Below are 22029 nucleotides of genomic sequence, written 5' to 3'. Positions count from 1 at the left end.
ACAGAAGGTGGTAGTTATGACATTAAGTTACTCAATCTGTATTTTATTTAGTTTGTTAGTTGTTTGTCCTCTTTGTGTTGCAGCGGACCCAAATGGTGCTCTCACACCACAGTCTAGGGCTAATCTTACTGAGAATTTTGTTTTCCATTACATAAGCAGTGCCAAGTAGGTTAAAGCTCTTCAGGTAATTTTCTGTTACGTAACGTTTTCTTACTGTATGGAAAAGCCAGCACAACATCAACGAAATGGAATTTCAGGAAGAGAATTTAATAAGTCTATATAGTCTATAAGTATATATAAAGTCTATATAGTCTAATAAGTCTATAAACAAATTTATAGACTTTTCCTGTAGTATAGACTTATAGACTTTATGTCATCTTTTTATCACAAGCCATCCTGCTGCAATAACCCTAGGATCATCATCAGAGCTTGAATCTTTATTCTATATTTTTAATTTTTGAACAGCTTGCTTATGATGATTTTGATGATTTTAGATAATGAATGTGGGGATTTTATGGATTTTTGCCTTAGCCTAGTACAAAAGGACTTGTTTTATTGTGAAAAGTTATAGGCTACTTAATGTAATGCAACTTAACTACTTAACACAGAAAATTAAGTGTGCTGTGTGAAAGTAGCTGGAGCCTTAGAAGGTGTCCTTTTTCATATTTGTTGTGTTTCTAAATAGTTTATTTATTATTTTAATTTTTTAGGATATGAGTCGTTATTTCACTGAGAAACCGCCTATTGTACATGATTTATCCACTATCCAGGATATTAAAAAGGCTGCAATCATACACAAAGAAAGCCGAAAGAAGTGGAAAAATAAAAAGTTTTTGAAGCAAAAGAAAAATGAGAATGATCCGTTTCCTGGCTCAGCGCCAATTTCAAAAGATAAGCTGAAAAGGCATGAAAGAAAAGGAGGAAGTGTAAACTTGAAAAGGATTAAACTACCAAAGAATAAGAAGCAAATAAAACAAAAAGAAGAACTTTATAAATTATCTCATGAAATTGCTGCCAGATCGGAACTGCTTTTGCCTGAACAATCAGGTTTCATAGAACCAGAGAATGAGCTTGAAGACACAGCTGAGGTCACCCAAACTCAAATTAAAGAGGCAGTTGATATAACTAGCGCGGCAAAACAATTCAACCTTCAGTTGGAACTTGGTCCTTATAGAGTGAAGTTCCTGAGGAATGGTCGCCATCTACTACTTGGAGGAAGGTTAGGGCATATTGCATCCCTTGATTTCGCAACTAAACATTTACAGTGTGAAATGAATACACTTGAGTCAGTCCACGATATAACTTGGCTTCACAATGAAACAATGTTTGCAGCTGCACAGAAAGACTGGACATATATTTATGATAATAGAGGCATTGAATTACATTGTCTGAAAGGACTTTACAGGGTTTTAAAAATGGAGTTTCTCCCCTATCACTTCCTACTAGCAACCGCTAGTGAAAATGGTTTCCTTAGCTGGTTGGATGTGTCACTAGGCAAAATGGTAGCGCAGTTTTTCTCTAAAATGGGACGAATTGATAAGCTATGCCAAAACCCCTACAATGCTATACTCTGTGCAGGACATTCTAAGGGCTTCGTATCAATGTGGACCCCAAATATGAAAGAACCTGTTGCAAAAATGCTGTGTCATGGAACACCAATTAGAGGTAAGATTTGAATTTGTGCCCCATTTTTAAAAGGAGATCATGCCCCTAAACAAAATTTTTCCCGTAGATTAGGGTCCACGGGGCCAAGGGATTTTTTGGCTTTGAATTTCATTTTGTTCAGAAAAAAATAGTTTATTGGTCCTTTCCAGGAGAAAGTGTACTTTTCTCAATTTTTTCATTTTTTTCTTTTTTCTATTCCTACTTTTGCTCTTGAAATGTAACTAAATTAAAAGGGTTTAAGTGTATCCAAGCTGTCAAAGAGCATAAATGGTATTTAGTTTCATTTTTCAGGTCAACTAAAGGAGGTATAAAGCTAAATTTAACGCTACTATTTGTATCCAGATTTTTAATAGGGTGTATCTTGTTAAAAATTATTGACAAATTTTCTCCAGAATACAAATAGTAGGCCAAAAAAAAAATCTTAAAGAAAAAGATCTTAACTAAATATTTCCCTGAAAAGACTTTGTCCATATAAAACGAACAGAAATTAATTAAAAAAACTTTTTCCACAAATAAGTTTTTCAAAAAAAGTAAAGGACTATATTAAACCAAAATGAAATAAGCTACCAAGCGTGAAACTACCACAAATCAGCATCGATAAATAAATGAAACCATAAACGAACAGGAATTATAATAAATAACCGAGTCAAACTCAAAACGAACAGAAATTAACATGAATAGGGCTCAAACCCCCTATCCCTTCAAAGGCCAGATCATAAATTGCATCGGAAAAAAATTAGATGTTTTCGCTTTTATAACTTTAATAAATAAATATTATCACCATTTTAAGGAATAAATATCAGCATATGTATATTAAACTTTTATATGTTTTTATATGTTATATGTTTTTGCACATTTATATGTTTTTTTTCCATAAGGTGCAAATTATTTTCTGGCCTTTGAAGGTATATATTTTGAGCCCTACTCATGTTACATCATTGTTTTGGGTTTCATTTATTTATCAGTGCTGATTTGTGGTAGTTTTACACTTGGTAGATTATTTGATTCTATTTTTGCTCATTTTTGCTTTAATTGGGTTCTTAACTTTTTTTTGAAAAACTTATTTATGGAAAAAGTTTTTTTGATGATATGAGTTAAAGTGATATTTAGCCTAAATTATGATCCTAGATTTAAATTCTATTTTAATTTGGATGGGACCCAGTGTCCTGATCTGGCAACTGTGATATAATTTATTTTTATATTATAAAAATAATTTATGATTTCCACTCTTCCTCGTCTTTAGGGGGTTGAATCCCAACCTCTAAAAGGGCACATCTAGGACATAAAGATGTATGTTTATAGGTTTAAGATAATCAGATATACGGTTTAACAAAAATCATTAAATAAATACAGTGATTTCCACAAATTATTAAAATTATTATTATTTATTGAAAACCCGTCTTCATACAAAAAAAAATGATAGAGCACTATAATGAGAGAGAAAAAAACAAAACAAAAGCAAAATGTCACTATACAACTTTCCAGGAGAAAGTGTACTTTTTTTAATTTTTTCTATTTTCTTTTTGTATTTTTCTATTTTTTTCAATTTTTTTCTTTTTTTTTCTTTCTCTATTTTTCTTCTTTTTTTCAAATTTTTTCTTCGACCAAGGAGTTGGTCCTGGTTTGACCTTGACTTTGTTTTCTGAATTGTTAATAGCAGAAGAGGAGTTTAAAAAAAGTTTAAAAAAAGCAGAAGAGGAGTTTTAATAGCAGAAGAGGAGTTTAAAAAAAGTTTAAAAAAAGCAGAAGAGGAGTTTTAATAGCAGAAGAGGAGTTTAAAAAAAGTTTAAAAAAAGCAGTAGAGGAGTTTTAATATCATAAGAGGAGTTTAAAAAAAGTTTAAAAAAAGCAGAAGAGGAGTTTTAATAGCAGAAGAGGAGTTTAAAAAAAGTTTAAAAAAAGCAATAAATGAGTTTCAGTTTTCAAATACAAAAAAGTGCTATTTTTACTGTTAGGGAAAGGGGCCCTTTGAAATAAGATAAGGAAAGGACCCCCGCTCATTTATGAATGTATGAAGATTTGTTGATGGTACAAAGAAGTGCATTCTGTGTCACTATGTTTATCCATGGGGAAAAGGGACCCTTAAGATATGGGTGTTCCGGTGAATGAGATAGGGGTACTGTAGGCCTTTTCCGCTATCGATTTTGGAGAATTATTGGTCATAATTTTGTGCAGGGCTTCTGTTGAAGTATAGCTATTAAATTTGACTACATGTTCAAATATTTAGTTTTGAAGATTGCAAGTTGTTTGTAAAGGCCTATTTAGGGAACGAATGAAGAAATTTCATTAAATTATTAATTAAGAATATTTCAATAAATTTCATTAAAATTTATTGAAATAAGAAATTTCAATAAATTTCATTAAAAATTAAATATTTGTATAAGTAGCTACTTCTTCTAGTATATTTTTTTTCCAAAAAGATCAACCAAGTATCTGTTTGAGAATAATTGATTGATTTTTCTTTCCTTTTATGGATCCTGTGACAATTTCTTTTTACGACGAAGAGACATTCTGCCTCCCCTGGCATGTGCCAAGTGGGAAGATTAAATCTCCTCTAGATTGGTCTGAAGGCCCCCTACCATAAAAATTTGGGATATGTAGGCATTCAACAAAATGTTTTTTTTAACACTCTGAAAAGGAAAGAAAATCTTTCAAAATTAATATTCTGTTTTTAGTAAAGTGCTAATGACACTACAATAGATTTTCAGAGGTTTGGAGAAGGTGCTAAGACTAGCCTTATTTGTGACATTTTTTTGTGTTTGAGTTAACTCTGTCATTCATTGTAATTTCTGTTCGTTCTCGGTCTCGTGTTAATTGTTGCTCGTTTTGAATTTCGTATATTTATAAGCTGTTTTATACTTTAATTCCAAAATTTGCTCTTTTTTTTCGTGGAAAAACTGTGTCTAAAAAAACTTAATTTTAATTAGCACTTTTTTTATAGTCTAATTTTTTAAAGTGTTTATCTATTTTAAGATACTTTTAAGAAATAGGCAAATAATCTAATGCATATACGTAGAGGGGGGGGGGTCTTTCCAATATATTGATCTGAAAGCAGTTTATCCTGAAGAGAGACAAGTTTAGAAAGAAATTTTGAAAATAATAAAGAAGAATATTTCGATAGGTTGATCCATTTTGTGGGCTCCATATTTTTAGCTAAAAATTATAGGCTTAAAAATACAGGCTAAAAATTTGGCTTCATACTGTGGAATGATCCTACTGTTTCTGCTGTTATTTTTGTTTCGTTTATTTGTTTTGGAGGTATTTTTGGTTTGGAGGAGAAGCCAACAGCTTTTTTTGCTCTAATTATTTGTTGTTTTATCCTTTTTTTTTAGCTTTAACGATAGACCAACGTGGACTATATATGACCACCGCTGCAGTTGACAAATCTATGAAAATTTGGGATATCCGTAATTTTAAATGTTTACAATCCTACCGTTTAAATTGTGCTGCTAGTAACCTAGCCTTCAGCCATCGAAATCTCTTAGCTATTAGCACAGGCGATATCGTCGACATCTATAAAGATCCTTGTACAAAAGCAGTAGATGGCGTTTACCTGAGACACAAATTACCATCAGATATTGAGAACCTTGAATTCTGTCCATATGAAGATGTGTTAGGCGTTGGACATAGAAGAGGGTTTACCAGTATGCTGGTGCCTGGGGCGGGTGAGCCAAATCCTGATGCCTTTGAAGCCAATCCATTCCAGACTCAATCTCAGAGGAGGGAGGTGGAAGTGAAGCAACTGCTAGAAAAGATACAACCTGAACTAATTACGCTTGATCCAGGTATATTCGTTTATTTATTCAATTACGGCTACTTCAATATTGTCGCAGAATTATACCTTGAGTTTTCAGGGTGGGGGGAGGTGAACTATTGGAATTTGTTTTCTTTTAAATGTGCATACCATTATTTGGTAATAGACAATTGGCAAGGATGAAAGGGGAGGAGGTCGAAATGCCCCTCCCATGGTTTGGCCTTCTTCTCGATCCAGATATTTCCATTCGTTTGCTCCGTTTAAACTAGGTTAATTATACTCAGTTAATTATACTTGGCAAAGACGGAAGGTCTTTGCCAAGGATAAAAAATATGGATAAAATCCTTTTTAATAGACAGTGCATAATAAATTTCACCAAAAATACCAGATTATGGGGAGGAAGAATTAAAAGGATTTTTGGAACATCTTAATTGTTTTTTTTTGGGGGGGGGGGGATTTAAAGTTTATTGTTGGATTGGAAGAGAATGGGAAACTTCCTTTTCTTTATGTTCTTATTTTGAAAAATCAAAATAGTCTGGATTTTAAAATTTACAGAAAACCGACAAATAACAATAGATTTTTGTCTTATAGTTCCGGCCACGCTCGCCAAGTAGAAATTGGTTTGATTATTTCTTTGATTGATTGGATCTTTAGTATTTGCTCTCCAAAATTTGTTGAGGAGGAGTTGTCTTTTCTAAGGAAAATACTAATAAGCAATATGTATCCAGAATGGTTAATTAACCAGACTTTTTCAAGAAGAAGAAAATGATTTCTAGAGACTTCTAAGGAAGTCTTGGAGACAACTCGGGAGAAGGATGTTTTTTGTTTCTTACCATATGTACCCGGGCTAGGTGAAAAACTTAAAAGAATTTTACAAAACAATGGTCTAAGGGTAGCTTTAAAGAGTAATAATACTTTGAGTAGTTTTCTAAATTCTGGGAAGGATCTAACTTCAATGGGGCAACAGAGTGGGGTTTATCAGATCCCATGTACTTGCGGAAGCTCATATGTGGGACGTACTAACCAGAGTTTGGAAATGAGATTATTACAGCATAAAAATTCTATTTCTTCGGCTTTAAAGCAAGATTCAAAGTCTGAAGATTTTACTTCAGCCCTTTCAGAACATATTTTTAATTTTCCAGAACATTTTATTTTGTTCGAGAATGTCTCTTTGATTTCTAGGGATCGGGGTTTAAAGCAAAAATTTCATGAATTATTCAAGAATATTTCTTATATAATATTAATTCAATATAATATTGAATATTCAAGCAATGAACTCTATCTATGATAATTTATTAAAATCTGACAGAGTAAAGTTCAATTCACCCAATGTAGTTGACCTTTGTCCAAATGTTATATCATTGAACGCTAATGAACCGAATCCAAGAAGGTCAAAGAGGCTAGCTTCCGCCTTTGCTTTGAAAAGAATTAGAGATTTAAACAATATGTAGTTTTATTTGATTTAGTATATAAACTTTTGTTCTAAATTGTTTTAGTTTAGTTTTACTACTGATGACGGTCACTGTATATGTGACCGAAATATCTGGTATTTTTTGTGAAATTTATTATACACTGTCTATTAAAAAGGATTTTGTCCCTATTTTGAACTTTTATTTTATATTACTAGACCATACAATAGACAATTCTCTAGAAAGGATATCATTTAGTAAGATAAGGAGTTGCCGATTAGGCCTACCTTATTTTAATCTCAAATAAAAGGGATTATCACCCTCAAGTAGGTCTGAAACTGGTGCCTACCGGGTATAAATTTAGAATTGTGACTTCTGATAAGGAGACATGTTAAGAAAACAATTCTTACTTTAAAATATGTATAATGATCCTAGTTAACATATTATCCAAGGGGAGAACCTTTATCATCAAGTCTTTCCTCTTTTTTCCTTCTTTTTCCAACTTAAAAGAAAAAATTCCATTTTCTCCACGCTAAAACGCAATGCGTAAATCTTTTGAAATTGCCGCTATAAATTGCCAAATAAATTGTTCTTATAGATAGCGTTCATCCCGGTCATTGTTAATTCCGTTTTTTTTAATGATAGATAAAGCAGTGGCGAAAATACAAAATATTAATACAACCTAACTTCAATTCAAAATCAACGGACTCGGTCGAGGCCGAAGGTCTCGACCGAGTCCGTTTAACTCGGCCGGAATGAACGCTATCCATAAGAACAATTTATTTGGCAATTTATAGCAGCAATTTCAAAAGATTTATGCATTGTGTTTTAGCGTGGAGAAAATTGAAATTTTTTTCTTTTAAGTTGGAAAAAGAAGGAAAAAAGAGAAAAGACTTGATGATAAAGGTTCTCCCCTTGGATAACATGTTAACTAGGATCATTATACATATTTTAAAGTAAGAATTGTTTTCTTAACATGTCTCCTTATCAGAAGTCACAATTCTAAATTTTTACCGCCTACCGTTCTCGGAATTGGCCCGAAGGCCGTATCCACGGGGGGGGGGGGTGAACTTCTCCCCCCTCTCCCAAATTTTTGTCCAACAAAAATGAATATAAACAATTTTATTTTTTGTTTTTTGAAGTTTTTTGTACCTCTTTTATTTTGTGTTTTATTCTTTTTTCCTGCTCATTTTGTATGGAAGGGGTGATGGCAGAAATTAAAGAGTACTGATTCAGTTGGAGACTGAAAGTTCTAGTGCCCTTCTTAAGTCCCGAAAATGATAACAGGGCAACCAGCCCCCATCCTGTGCCTTTTTGCTAATCTGGCCCATGTGTAACCCCCATGATATCAGATCAAATTAAGAGATGACCATTTTGTTCAAAACTGTCTATAAAGATATAACAAACATGCTAGGTGTGGCACAGCCCCCTCCAAGTTTATTGTGGAAAAAGGGGGCATATTTGACCTTGGTGTCTGATTCACTCGAAACATTCGCGGGTTTTCCTTAGGGCGAAGAGGAGCACATATTTTGTTGGGATGGGGATGGTGTTACGGCACTCGGAAAAGGACATGCCAAAAGCTTTTTGTTTCTGGTCAGTTTCAAACTTACAGCCGCACGATTTTGGGCCGAGAGGCACCTATTATGCAAGAAATTTATTTGGGGGCACTGGCCCCCCGAAAATGCAAATGTAAACTAAAACTGTAAGTCCCTAGGCCAAGGGAACCCTAACATGGAAGAAAAATTTTAGTTTAAAGATAAGGGTCCCAAAAAGGGTGGATTTTTTTCCTGATAGAATTGAAACTTGTGTACTTATGTTCTTTATCCATAGAAATTCCAATACAGAAGAAAAAGGAAATTAACGAAGATTTGGTTTATCTAAGAGTGGGGCCAGAAAACTGGCCAAAAATCTTATTTTAGTTGGGGTACGGTTTCCCCAAATATGTGGCCTGAAGATGGTCCAATTCTTTCCCCAAATAGCTTGAAGCTTTCAAGGATCGTTAACTGGTCTAAGAGGACCAAACATTTTTTTTGAGAATGGAGAAAAATGGGGACAGATCTCCCTCCCTTTGGATAGATCTGTCCATAAATATAAGTTTACATACAGGAGAGAGTTAGACGTTTTAAAAAGTTAAAATACGATTTAAATATGTAAGGCGAGCTAGGAAAGGTTTTTGGTATGACTGCACCTCTGTAAGGCCTTTTATACTCTTGAATTATCTTGGGTTACAAAACAGGTCTGTTTTCTGTCCAATGATGTCAAGTTGAAAGGATTTTGAAGTCCAGCAAAATATATTAATTTAGACGAATATATTATATTAAATGTATTAATTTATAAACATATATTGATTTAGATTAATTGAAACTAGACGAGATTTGGCTAGGTCAAACGAGACTGGACTTGGAATCTCTTTGAGATTAGTAGCTATGGCTATGATGACCATCACTGCGCAAATCTGAAGATCAGCATAAAATCTAGAGCTTTCTTTTTTGAGAGTTCGATTTTATGTTGTTCGCTGTTCTATTTATAAGTCTGAGCCAATACTAAGCATAACTTTAAAGATTTGTCGTATAATCTTAACTTAAACAGGAGGGTAATTGCACAAAGCTCCCTAGATTCACAAGGTCGACGTTTTACAGAGGGATTATGATTTTCAAAGGGTGAAGAATGAAAGATTGTCCGGCCAAACGAAAAGCGGGTCCTCCCCAAATTTGGTGGGTGATGGGGTGTCTTTAAATAGCTTGGAATGAAGGAGAAGCCTGCGTAGCTGTGTAATGTCCGTGTTTGTTTCGGACTTTGTCCACGAGTGAATTTTGTTTCTTTCTTATTTAGCTTTTTTTGACCAAGTGACAACACCTCCAGGAATGTAATACGTTTTTCGACTTGACTTAAAACCGAAACATAGAAACATTAAATTAAAGAACGTTAATTCCAAGATTTATTTAGAGGAAAAAAAAGGAAAGAATTTGGGCCGTAACTATTTAAAAATAGGAAAAAGCTAAAATAAAAGAGAACACAAAGAAAATCAAATCAATACACACTAATAAAATTTCAATGTAAAAAAACCCAGAGGTAATTATTGTGTATATTGATCAGATTTTTTCTTTTTATTCCATTTTGATTTTATATTCGTTGCTTTTTTAAAATTGGTACAGTTTAAATTTTTTCCCGTTTTTAACGCCGAGGATGCCTTTTTGTATATAAATATCCATTTATTTGTTCTTCTTCCTACTTGCCGTAGAGCCATTGTTTTCAAGAATTACTTCTCCAGTTTTGAAGTACTTTCGTTCTTTGATTTAAACTTAACCTCATTGAACGATAAGCTGAAGTTCGGATATTAAATATGACCCGCCACTCTTGGTGGACTGAAACGCAGTTTTGGCCAGTGTTCCACTTTAGGAATTCTCCCTCCTCCTAATATACGGTTTTCTAATTAACCTAATTAATCTGTTGATTAATCTGGGATTGTCGTTTAAAACGACGTAGTAGGATTTAGTGTGAGATATTTAAATTTTCATTGACAATGTCATTGTAACTATGGGATTTTGAATGAATCCAGGACCTCGGTAAAGGGAGTAAGGGTATAGGGAGTAAACTTTAAGGTATAAGGGAAAACCTGTGACGTTTAGAAGGAACCACTCCCATCAAGTTCTTTATCTCCGACATGCTGCCCAAGCAATGGAATAACACTCGCCATGGCTTCTGTAGGGACTAAGAAGCCACGAAAAAACAGTAGTACCAAACTCGTTGCGACATGTATCAAAAAAACATCTATACATGCCTTATAAGCCTTGATATTTTGCAAATTATTGAAGTATATTTTCAGCATTGATAAAGAATCACAAAAAAACTGTAAATTAGCTATTGTAAAATAGCTATTGGATGCGTACTTTTAAGACAATGCTTTTTTCAAGCCTAAACAGACATTTAGCTGTTTTGAAAATGCAAAAATAATCACATCCTAATAAAGGTAGCGGTGGAAGGAGGAAGGGAGATGAATTACTCCCCCTTCTCCTCAAGTCTAAAATTTGATTATAATATAATATTTTGATTGAAAGATCTTTTTCAGAGAAATTGTTCCGGGTACTTGGATGACTTACCATGTTTCAAACAGTAGGCTGTACGAAAAATGCGGGGTTACCCCGCTTTCTGGGGCTATAATGGGAGAAAGGTTGAGATGGCTTGGGCTCGTCCTGCGGATGAAGGATACAGATTGTCGAAGATTGTCTTTTTTTGCCAACCTTCAAGGGCTAAACGGAAAGCAGCTCATCCGCGGTTGGGGTGTGAGGATGTCATAAAGAAATATTTAAGGGAAATAGAATCCTCCTGGGAGGGTGTAAAGAGGGATGCTTTGAACAGATGGGATGGAGGAGGAGTTTGCGTAGCTGTGTTGGCCTCGGGTGGCTTGTTGATGCGTTGAGTTGTTAGTAGTATAATATTTATCCTTTTTCCTCTTAATGCAATGCTCAGAAGAACTAAAATGCATAAAAAATAAACAGCTGAACAAGGGTAAATTTCAAAACTACTGCCGTCAGCAGCACAACAGAACTAAGTTTAATTAGAGAAATTAATTAGAGAAATAGTCACAAAGCTAAAGTCATAAACAAAAAGAGACTCGCTGGAAGGTATCTACGGTGTTATTCTAAGGAGCTTTAATTTCTAGTCTTGGAAGTTTCCCATTTTGTTTGCCTTATTGAAGATGCTACCGGTATTCTAAAATGACCTATAATTGACCTAAAATGACCTAAAATAGAAGCAACAGTAAGAGGGAGGTATAAGGAACTCCCTCTGAGGGCTCTTTTATACTCATGAATTATCATGGGTTACTAAGCTGGGATTGTTTCTATCCAAGGATATCCAGTTAAAAATGTTTGAAGTTAAACTAGAGTTTCCTTTTTTAAGGGTTTGATTTTATGCTGCTCTCTGTTCTCACATAAAGTCTGGGTCATTATTAAGCATAATTTTAAAGAATTATTTTTACCAATGAACTAGAGCAGAGATTCTCAAAGTGTGGGACGCGACCCTCTAGGAGCTTAAGAAAACTTTATGTGGGAGGGGGACAAGACAATTCTAAAAATCAACATTGTATTGGTAGGAAGGAAAAAGCTTTGTGAAATTTGCGTAATAATGGCGTTGTGTTTCGGCATATCTATACATCACATGCAGGCAGAACCAATCAACACGAGCTATTATTAAACAGTTCGTGGTAACGAACGGTAAGGACTGAGTGAATTTTAATATCAATAGATGCATAAAAAGAATTGTTTTTTTTTCTGTGGATTCCAAGTATGTAATATTCATTAAGTTTAGGTTAGTATTGAGCCATCAAAAACTACGAGCCTGAGGAAATTTACCTGATTTTTGAAAATGGGGAAATGCCCCCCAAAAATTCAAGGAATCTTAATTAATCGCATTATCAGAGTCAGCGTATCTGAGAATACTACTGTAGATTAGTAGATGTTTCAAGTAAACTGTAGATGTTTCAAGCTCCTATTATCAAAAATGTGGAATTTTGTATCTTTTTTTTTTACCAGCAGATAGATCAGTGTTGCGCGCTTATTTGTTTTTATTATTTTTTATCCAGGGATGATCGTATCTAACTAATGGTCCTAGAATACCGGAAGAGGGCTCGTCCAAACAGAAATTAAATGTTCTGTTGCCCTTTCTAAGTGACCAAAAAGATTAGAGGGCAACTAGCATTCCTTTCATGCCCCTCTTATCCCCAATGTCATACCATCAAAATTTCGACATTATCATTTTGTTCAGCATAGTTGAAAAATACAATAAGTATGCCTTTGGGGATAACTTGACCCCCCGCAGCCTTTGGTGATGAAATTATGAAATGAAAGGCAAGTTATGAAATTTGCCCACTGTTTTGGTACTGCATTGTTATTCGGAATCATAGACATTTCTCGGCGGAAGGAATTTTTTACATGGGGATTCCACAAGGATAATTTTTCGGGGGTCAAATATCCTGGGAAAATTTTACAATGGGGGAATTTACAAAAATCCCTATAATATATTCTTTTTATTTGAAAGATCTTAAGCCGAACTGGCCAGTCATGAGAAAGAACTAAGAGATAAAACTCAATGAAGAAACAAACAAAACGAGACTACGGCCAGTAGACAAAATATAAAAACCAAGACGACGCGTCACTGTCCCTAATAGAGTTGCTTCGATGAGAACACCAAAGGAACTGTTGTGTGGGTCCCGTATCACTTGATGCGAGACAGTTAATACTAATTAGTGACATCGGGCTGCTCTTTTATTATCTTCCTTGATTTCTTTGCTTTCCTCTTTCCCTATTTTTTGAGCCATGGAGCCCACCTTGGCAGGGACGTCTATTTTCGTGTTTTTGTTGTTGTACATGCATTGGGCACTAAATATTAGTTGCCAAAACAATGGACCCTAAAGACGAACTGGAATATCGATCGAACGACTACAATCTCTAAGTATGCAATTAAATATGGCACCTATGGTCTTCAAGTACATCCACTAAATATGGCAAGCTACCTCGACTAATATCGTCGTTTTACAATACAATACAACATATAACGAGAAACGCGGCACTCTCGGACAGCCTACAAGAGGGGATACTCTGCAATAAGTTATTGATACATAACTTTTTCTTACCGTACACTTTTAGTTGTAACGGCCCGAAAGATATGTTAACCCTGAAGACCCATCTACTGATTCTTCAAAGGAAATCCAACAGAAAACACGGTCCAATAATCCCAGACCCGATGGTTTCAACAGTCTTGGGCCACCAAGTACGTTACAAAAATATATTCCGGACCAAACATATTCATACATTCAGACATATTCCGGAGAATCAAATTCCGGAAAATCAAGAGGAAGTAGAAATCAATTTCTAACTCCTTCCCTAAATTCATTCTATATATATCTGAAGCCTCAATCAGAGTCAGGATATTTAGGCATTAAAATGCAGCCTTTGAGGCATACACCCCGTAACGCAGCTACTAAAATAAGATATAAAGGTAAAAATTGCGTTTTAGTTCACCAAGAATAAGATAAATTCAAAAATAAAATAACAGGCAAAACATTAGCCTCATGACCGCAAAGGCTCAATAGCCTTTATCTCTGTGACCTAACATTGCTACTAAAACTTCCTTTTGTTCTTCATTCAGGTCAGATTTACCTAAAAGAACCAGAGAATTCACCTCCTTTTTGTTCAAAAGTTCCATTTAGATTAATTCTCCTTCTCTAATACAATTAGAGAGAACATATTTCAAAGATTTTAATCCCTCTATAGAATTTCGACTTGTACTATTGGATCTATGGAAGCTTGTACTATTGTCAACCCCATGCGTGCGCTCCCCTCATAAAATAGTTTTAGTAGTCAGTCATAAAAAAAAAACTTTAGCTTATCGATAAAATGGCAAACCTTTTATAGATTAAAAAAAACTAGATTTTTTCAACTGGAAGGAAGGAGCAACATTGATACTCAAAATGAACTGCTATTATGCCGTAAATGAGGGCGGGGGGTTGTTCCCTCCTCGACCCCTTGCTCTTTGCACTAAAGTTTTTTAGTGCTTTTGAAAAAGCTTCTTATTCCAATTTAACGACCCTTGTGTTTCAGGAGTCGTTCTAAAAGAATTGGGACAAGTCAAACTTTAGCGTGAAGAGTAACGTATTGAGGAGGACAACGCCCCTCATATACTGAATAATTTATATACCGAATTAATTTTGTTTGTTTTTTTCTAGTCGTTTTTAAATTAATGTCAGGAAATGCGGCTCCTCCACCGTGGAAAATTCTGTCCCCCATGGAAAATTCCTCCCGTGTAAAATACCCCCACAAAAATCCCCCGGGTCATTCCATCCTCACCAAAAATTCCTCTGGAAAATTCTTGCGGACGATTCCCCCTGAAAAATTCTGGTGCTAGGCGTTTAGCCCCCCCCCCAGAAAATACCCCCCCCGCGGAAAATACCCCAATAACTTGTGTAATAATACACAAGTACTGAAACTCCTTCCCCCGACAGAAATTCAAAAAAAATTAAACTCAAATAAAATTCTCAAATTTTTAAAGCCTTATTTTTCACGGAGAGGGATAATCGCCTGGGGGGGGGGGGGAAATGCCGGCCCCCAAAAATTCTCCTTAGCTAAATTTAATTTGAAAAAGACTTTAATTTCTGGTCGCTTTTCAAATCATCGAAAATCCCTTTTTTCGTTGAAAATTTTCCCCAGAATCCCCCCCCCTTTGTGGAAAGTTGCTCTCGCAGAAATTCCCCCATGGAGAAAATCTTCCGTTGGAAATTCCGTCCTGGAGAAATTTTCTTCCACGGAAAAACCTTTCAGACAATTGCAACGGTGCTGAAAATTACCAAACACCAGCAAATGTAAATCTGAGTCGGCAAAAAGAAAGTCAGACAAATAAAAAGAACAAAGAGATAAAACTCAGACCTGGCATTCGCTGACGACAGTACCCTTGGTACTCCTGGGAGAAATGAATCTGAACTTCAGTCAATTATTATCTTGCCAATTATATTATCAATTATATTATCAATTTATTATCAATTATATCGATTATTTTATTAATTATTATCAATTATTGTTAATTATCTTGCTTAAATTTTTTCAAGCTGAGTTTTCTAATTTTTTTCAGCTTCAACCAGCTCTATTATTTTAGCTTAACATTGGACAGGGCTTTTTGCTTGGTGTACATGTTTTTCAGTAAATTTATTTGATTTTTTTTTTTTTTTAATTAAAGTGCAGATTATATTCTGGCTTTTAGAAAGCATAGGGGTTTATAACCGTACTCATATTAATTTCTGCTCGTTTTGAGTTTGACTCTGTTATTTATTTTAATTTCTGTGGGTTTGGTTTTCATTTATTTGTTAATACTGATTTGTGGCAGTTGTATGCTTGCTAGATTATTTTATTCTATTTTTTTTATTTTTGGTTTAATGGAGTTCTTTACTTTTTTGAAAAACTTATTTTGTGGAAAAAGTTTTTTAATTAATAAAAATAAAAGGACAATTTAGTTTTGTGAAAAAAAAACAACAAAAAACAAACAAATACACAAAACATAAAGCACAATAATGATGGTGACGTACGTTTGAAGACAGTGTCGCCCTAATTTATTGAACGATCAATTTATTCAAGCGACTAATTCATGAGGGTAATCACAGAGAAATCACAGACACATGAGGGTAATCACAGGAAAATGTATTTAATTTTAATTCTCCTTTTAATATTCCAACTCCACGTTCGGGAGCCTTTCAACGGGGAAAAATGAGTAAAGTTAAATTAAACACAAGATATAAAGAAAACAAAAGTTGTATTTAATTCTCTTGAATTTCTTTTCTAAAGAGCAAATGTTCTGAATAACCTTGCTTTTAACAGGCTACATTCATGAATCCATTTCTGGAAGAAACTGAAGATAGAAGAGCAAAGGCATCAAATCTATCGGTTATCAAATAATTGCTCTGTTGGATATCTATGTTATATATATTTCGTCTTCTAAATAGGATGGTTTGAAGGCAATATTGCGTAGAATTCACTCAATACATTTGGAAAATAAGAGTTTAATCCATACTGATATTGGATTTCTATTACGTTTGTTATAACTTGTAGAAATGATTACGAAATATTTCTAATTCCACGGAAATAGCTTTGATTAACAATTTTGGCTCATATAACCCTTTTAATATTGTTTACTCAGCTGTATGCCGAGCTAGGTCAATTCCCTCTTTTTAGATTGTTATTTAAGCGTGAGAATTATTCTATTGGCAATGCTGCGAGTAAAGGCTTGAATTCCGAAAGCAGGTTCTTCTATTTAGCAGTTCCCATCGTCTCTCATTGATTGATGCTCACTTAAAAGATGTTTTTGATAACAATTTCACGATGGGATATGAAAATAATTTTATTCTCAAAAACTAAAAATGTACTTTTTGTTGGTTTGCCCCTCCCCTTCCTCCTAGAATTGTCACGATTTTTACAGTTTTTCTCAAATTTCCGCTATATTTCCTATAATTCACTTTTTTTTTTGGGTCCCTCTGTCCCCAGAATAAACTGGATGCGGTGCCTGGTTGTATTCTAAAGGCCCACAATAAAAATTAAAAAGAAACGCTTTTCTGACAACACTCTTAATGAAAGCGTAGGGCGGTCATGACACAGAATGTTCTCCTTTACTTTATGGCTACCAAACGCTCTCATATTTGGTTTTAAAAATATTAAATTTTTTTCCAGAGCAGAAAAAATATTATTCTCTGGTTTTTAGCACATTTTAAGATAAAAATGAAAAAAAAATTTATCATTTTCTACAAAAAAGTAAATCCTTTGATTTTTTATCCTAACAGTACTTTAGGCGCACTAATCGTACTTGAAAGACTTCGTACCAAGACCACTTCTACTTCTCCTTCTAGTAGCCAATATCCATAGCCACATATACATGATTAATGCCATACCTGTAGACGGGTTTTAGATTTTTTGAAGGTCTGACCCTTGAAGATTTTATTTTCTAAACATAGGTCAGTTTGATTTTCAACCCATAAAGTTTGATCATTTCTTCTTTTCTTTATCATTTACTAAAGTGAAAAGACTCTGTACTCTAATTAGTTAGACCAACTCATTTCCAATCGAGCTCCTGATCCTTGTATAGGACATGACTCCTCGTACCAGGAGTCAGGTACTTACGCAAGAACTTTTATTCAGGGGGCGGGGGAATAATAAAATCAGAAGATAATAAATGAAAATAGAGATAAAAACGGGTATGACATTTAAATAAAACAGTGGAAGGAAACAGAAAAAAACAACAAACTTTTAAATAATAAAGATCCGAATATTCCAACTCCACGTTCGGGAGCCTTTATCAACGGGAAAAAAATGAGTAAAGTTAAATTAAACACAAGATATAAAGAAAACAAAAAAGAAGTAAGTAACACTCACAACCTAAGCAAGACAAAAATGACGATAAGATTTGTTATAGCAGAGACAATCTGTTTGTCATTTCTGTGTTGCTTAATTAGGCTATTAGCAGCGATATTTGGATATTACTAATATGTGAGTTTTCTTTCTTTTTTCTTTTTTTTTCATGTTGTGTTTATTTTAGCGTTACTTATTTTTGTTCCCGTTGTCAAAGGCTCCCGGACATGCAGGGATCTTTATTATTTAAAGCTTTGTTTCTGTTTTGGTCACTGCTTTGTTTAAATATTATACCAGTTTTTCTCTCTATGTTTTCATTTATTAATTTCTGTAAATGGAAAGACAGTGTGGTCTAAAAAATTATTTATAATGTTTCAAATTTTAATGAAAAGTGCTCAGAACTTCTGGAAAATTTAGAATTTCGGGAGCCCTGTGCCCCCCCCCCCTTCGTACCTACCTACTGGGGATACTCTGAGCTAGAAGCAATGAACCAGTTTTTTTTTTCAATCACGAAGTAAATACTTCCCATCATGCAATTAAAGTGTCTAGGTCAACAGAGGGGGGTTTGAGCCCAGATGATAAAATTAAGTTGATATCGGACGATGATGCACTGATAGCATTATTTACAGAATGTATGATTTGAAGGGGGTTTGCATGGCAGTCCTCTATACCTCACTCCCTGCCACGCCTAATAGTTTTTATGTTTGGTATTTGCAAAGCAAAAAAAAAACCTACACTCCCAATAAAATACACTTTTTGGCTCAATCCTACCTACATACAGAGGTGCATAAAAACACCTTTTCTGTTCTTGAAACAATATAAATTAAAATCAACTAGATGAGTTTTAGAAATCTAACAATTCACTTTCAGAAAATTCTAAATATACTTCGACTATGGCAATAGGATTACATACCTTCTCATCGATGTTGGATACATCGATAAGGATACATCGACTTATGATGTCTGAGAAACCCCTGGGTGGTTTGAATGTGTGGTTGGTTGTGGTTGTTGGAATTTGTCTCGATAAGAAGTATAATGTTTACCAATATTTTCCATCTAGCATATTTAATTTACAATGTTTTTCTGAAATTTTCATTGCGGAGTTAACTTGTTTTGGTTTCTCGGCGAGCTATAAACACATCAAAGTTTTTATTCCTTCCACTAAGTAGGAAATTTTCATCTTGTTCATCACGAGTTTTCCCCTTTCCTTTATTTCTGAACAGTTTCAGATAATGTTTAAATTCAGTTTGTCCTTCCGATTCTTTCTTCTTTTCTTACTTTTATTAGGTAGGGATTTTCAAAGACCACACTGCCTTTCTATAACTAATAAATAAAAAATCAATAAGGGTGGTAAATCCTTTTATTAGACAGTGGAAACAGTTTCAAAATCTCTTGACATTTTCTTTTGCAATTGGAAGAAGAAAAAGACTATGCCACCTTCCTTAAAATTATTAAAGGAGAAAAAAATTACAACTAAATTTACAACTAAAGACTTTGAATGAACCCTGATAATGAACCCTCCCAGACAAATCTAGCCATTGAACCAGAAACTATGTATCACCCGGAAGTAAGTTTTTTTTGTATAAATGTCGATTTTTTATTTGTATTATTTTAGTTTATCTGCTGAAGACGGTCACTGAATATGTGACCGAAATATCCAGAGATTTTGTGGCCGTTTTTACTGTTTGATAAAAGGATTCATCCAAATTGAAATTTTATTAGCCTTACTTACCCCCCCCCCCTCAACTTTTTCTTCATTGTTCTGGCAAAATTTGCTGTCCTCCGAGGAAAGGATTGTGTGTATACCCAAGATCGGCACGTGCTCATGCGATTTTTGGATGGGGTGGGGAGTTATAATCAGAACAAATTTGTTTTAATAATTTGAACAAGAAGTGACCCGGAATTTGTTGTTTTTTTATTTGGGGGTGGACCGATACTACTTCTTTCCCCGTACATACGTCCCTAGACTAAGGTCTTTCAGGGACGTAACTCTTAATGGAATTATTTTTGAAATGTACAAATGAGCTTTTGGGAAATTGAAAGTCTTTTGACCTTATAATTTTATATGGCGTCGAGGTTAAGATGCAAAACGGCTTGCCGGTTTCCAGTAAACATTGACATCTCAATCCTGAGAAATGGTCCCCTTCCTCTATTCCAGGAAAACGTCACGTGTTAACACCTGAAACACATAAATTCGATTTTTCCTCAGTTTCCTTTTCTTCTCCCATTTATATTACTTTTTTGGCGATTTATTTTTGTATACTATCCGAACATTTGTCTTGCGAATTGTCGAAGACTAAATATCGAAGAGGATACGTAAATACTGGTAAATCAATTAGATGATATCACCTCATGGAGAATAACTATATTTATGTTGTACTAAATGCTGCTGAATTTCTCGCCACGACAATTTTGGTAGCATATTTTACTGTGGTGGAATTTCCGGAAATATTAGAATTTATTGTCACCACTATGCTGGTGCTATGATCGGATATGATTTGGGCTAATTCATAAGCGTAGAGTATCTTTCCACCTTCGTAAGTAATAAATAAAAGAATAAGTGGTTAAAATTAGAGGGTGTAAGAATTATTTAAAATAAGATAGTGAAAAACTTCGGCGAGTTGTGAAGAAGTCTATCCTAGTTGCGACATCTCAGTAAATACGTTCTAAGAAATATTTCTTGTTTTACATTATATATATATATATATATATATATATATATATATATATATATATATATATATATATATATATATATATATATATATATATATATATATATATATACATATATATATATAGCTTGGCTTGAATAACAAGCCAAGCTGTTATTATGTTATTAATTGAAATATGGAGCGTTCAAAGTCTGATCCCATTTTTCTTGGGATGAATTTTTGAATAATAAGACAATTTAGCTCCCAGTTCACGAACTGTATTTTGCACATTAAATTCAATTAGAAAGTATCTCCTAGTATGATTTTCTTTTCAATATTGTTATATATTCTTTTGAATAAATGTAGCCCCGAGTCATTTTGTATGGAATATGATGCCTGAATCTACTCGAATGTGTCACTCATTTAGCCTGTTCAAAGAATCATTAACATTGTCTTTCAATTTAGTTTTATTCTACTTAATCATTTATATATTTATGTTATTGAGTTATCTTATACGCGCCTTTTTCTCTCTTTCTGAGTCAGTGTTTAATTGAATCCTCTTTCTCCAACTTTAAAGAGGGAGATCGTCCTCCTCCTTCTTTAAAGGCCAAGGTCATTTGCGGGGATTAGTGCCATTATTATAATATAGTATATATAGTGTACATAATATATGTAGTATAGTATAGTAATATAGTAAAGTATATTACAGTATATAGTATTTATTGTAAGTTTAATGCGTTGTGAATAAATTTTATCTAATTTCATTTTATTCCCAAAAACAACTAACCTTAAAGGAAAATACTACTTTGCCCCATATGTTTTGGTACGTTGTTGTCTGTTTTTTTGTTTTTTTTTTGCCCCTGTTAACCCCAAAAACGTCTTATGGAAGTCGTGTTTATCCCATTTTAAATAGGCTTGTAACCACCCACAAGCAAAATATATCTTGATAACATATAGCTAATGCCGATTCTTCGTTTTTTCAGGTCAACTAGGTCAAGTGGATGAAATGACTTTGGAGGAAAAAATTCAGGCCAGAACTAAAGTTTTATTTGTGAAACCCCCAAAAATTGAACTGAAAAAGAACAAAGGTCTTGGATCGGCAAAGCAGTTTCATGTGAAGCGGCAGTTGACAGATGAGACTCGGCGTCGTTTTGTTAAAGAAACGGCTGAAGAGAAACTGAAGGTTATGCAGGAGGTTTTAGGAAGCCAAGAAACGGAGGATGTGGTCAAAGTTTATGATCCTTTAAGTAGATTCAAAAAGCAAACGAAATAAATCTGGTTCATAAGTCGATTTAGTACTAAATTGAAATAATTCCTCTAGCATGTTTCTTTTTATTCAGGTAATGTCAAAGACCTTATGTTACTGACGCACCAAATGGAGGTTTTTAAGCGATCCCAGTGCATCTTTTCCTTATGGACGGCAAGCAGACAGCCTTCTATTATACATTTAAGTAAAATTCGGAATTTTTAATTTAAAATTTTTTTTATTTAAATTTATTATAGATATTTTAAATTTTATTAATATCGTTTAAAAAACTATTTATAAATTTTATTGTAGTTATAAATTTTTAATATTTTTTTATTTATAGAGCAATAATTAAAAAAAAAACATTAATTCGTAATACCCCAGTAAGATTCGGGAAGTCGTATTTGTGGTTGTT

General features: G+C 33.9%; 1 protein-coding gene across 1 annotated transcript; it reads left to right on the top strand.

The window, feature by feature from the left end:
* Positions 1 to 709: 709 nt before the first annotated feature.
* Positions 710 to 21659, top strand: LOC148947434 (WD repeat-containing protein 46). The gene is made up of 3 exons (XM_089095842.1): positions 710 to 1665; positions 4998 to 5450; positions 21352 to 21659. Exons 1-3 carry the CDS (start codon positions 714 to 716, stop codon positions 21639 to 21641), a joined length of 1695 nt encoding a protein of 564 aa, XP_088951968.1. The 5' UTR covers positions 710 to 713; the 3' UTR covers positions 21642 to 21659.
* Positions 21660 to 22029: the final 370 nt, after the last annotated feature.

Source organism: Artemia sp. Qi Xiang Cuo, chromosome 10, assembly GCF_049724085.1.
Source record: "Artemia sp. Qi Xiang Cuo chromosome 10, ASM4972408v1, whole genome shotgun sequence".
NCBI lineage: Eukaryota > Metazoa > Arthropoda > Branchiopoda > Anostraca > Artemiidae > Artemia > Artemia sp. Qi Xiang Cuo.
The sequence above is the reverse complement of the archived record's forward strand: the minus strand, read 5'-3'. Positions and strand labels throughout refer to the sequence as shown.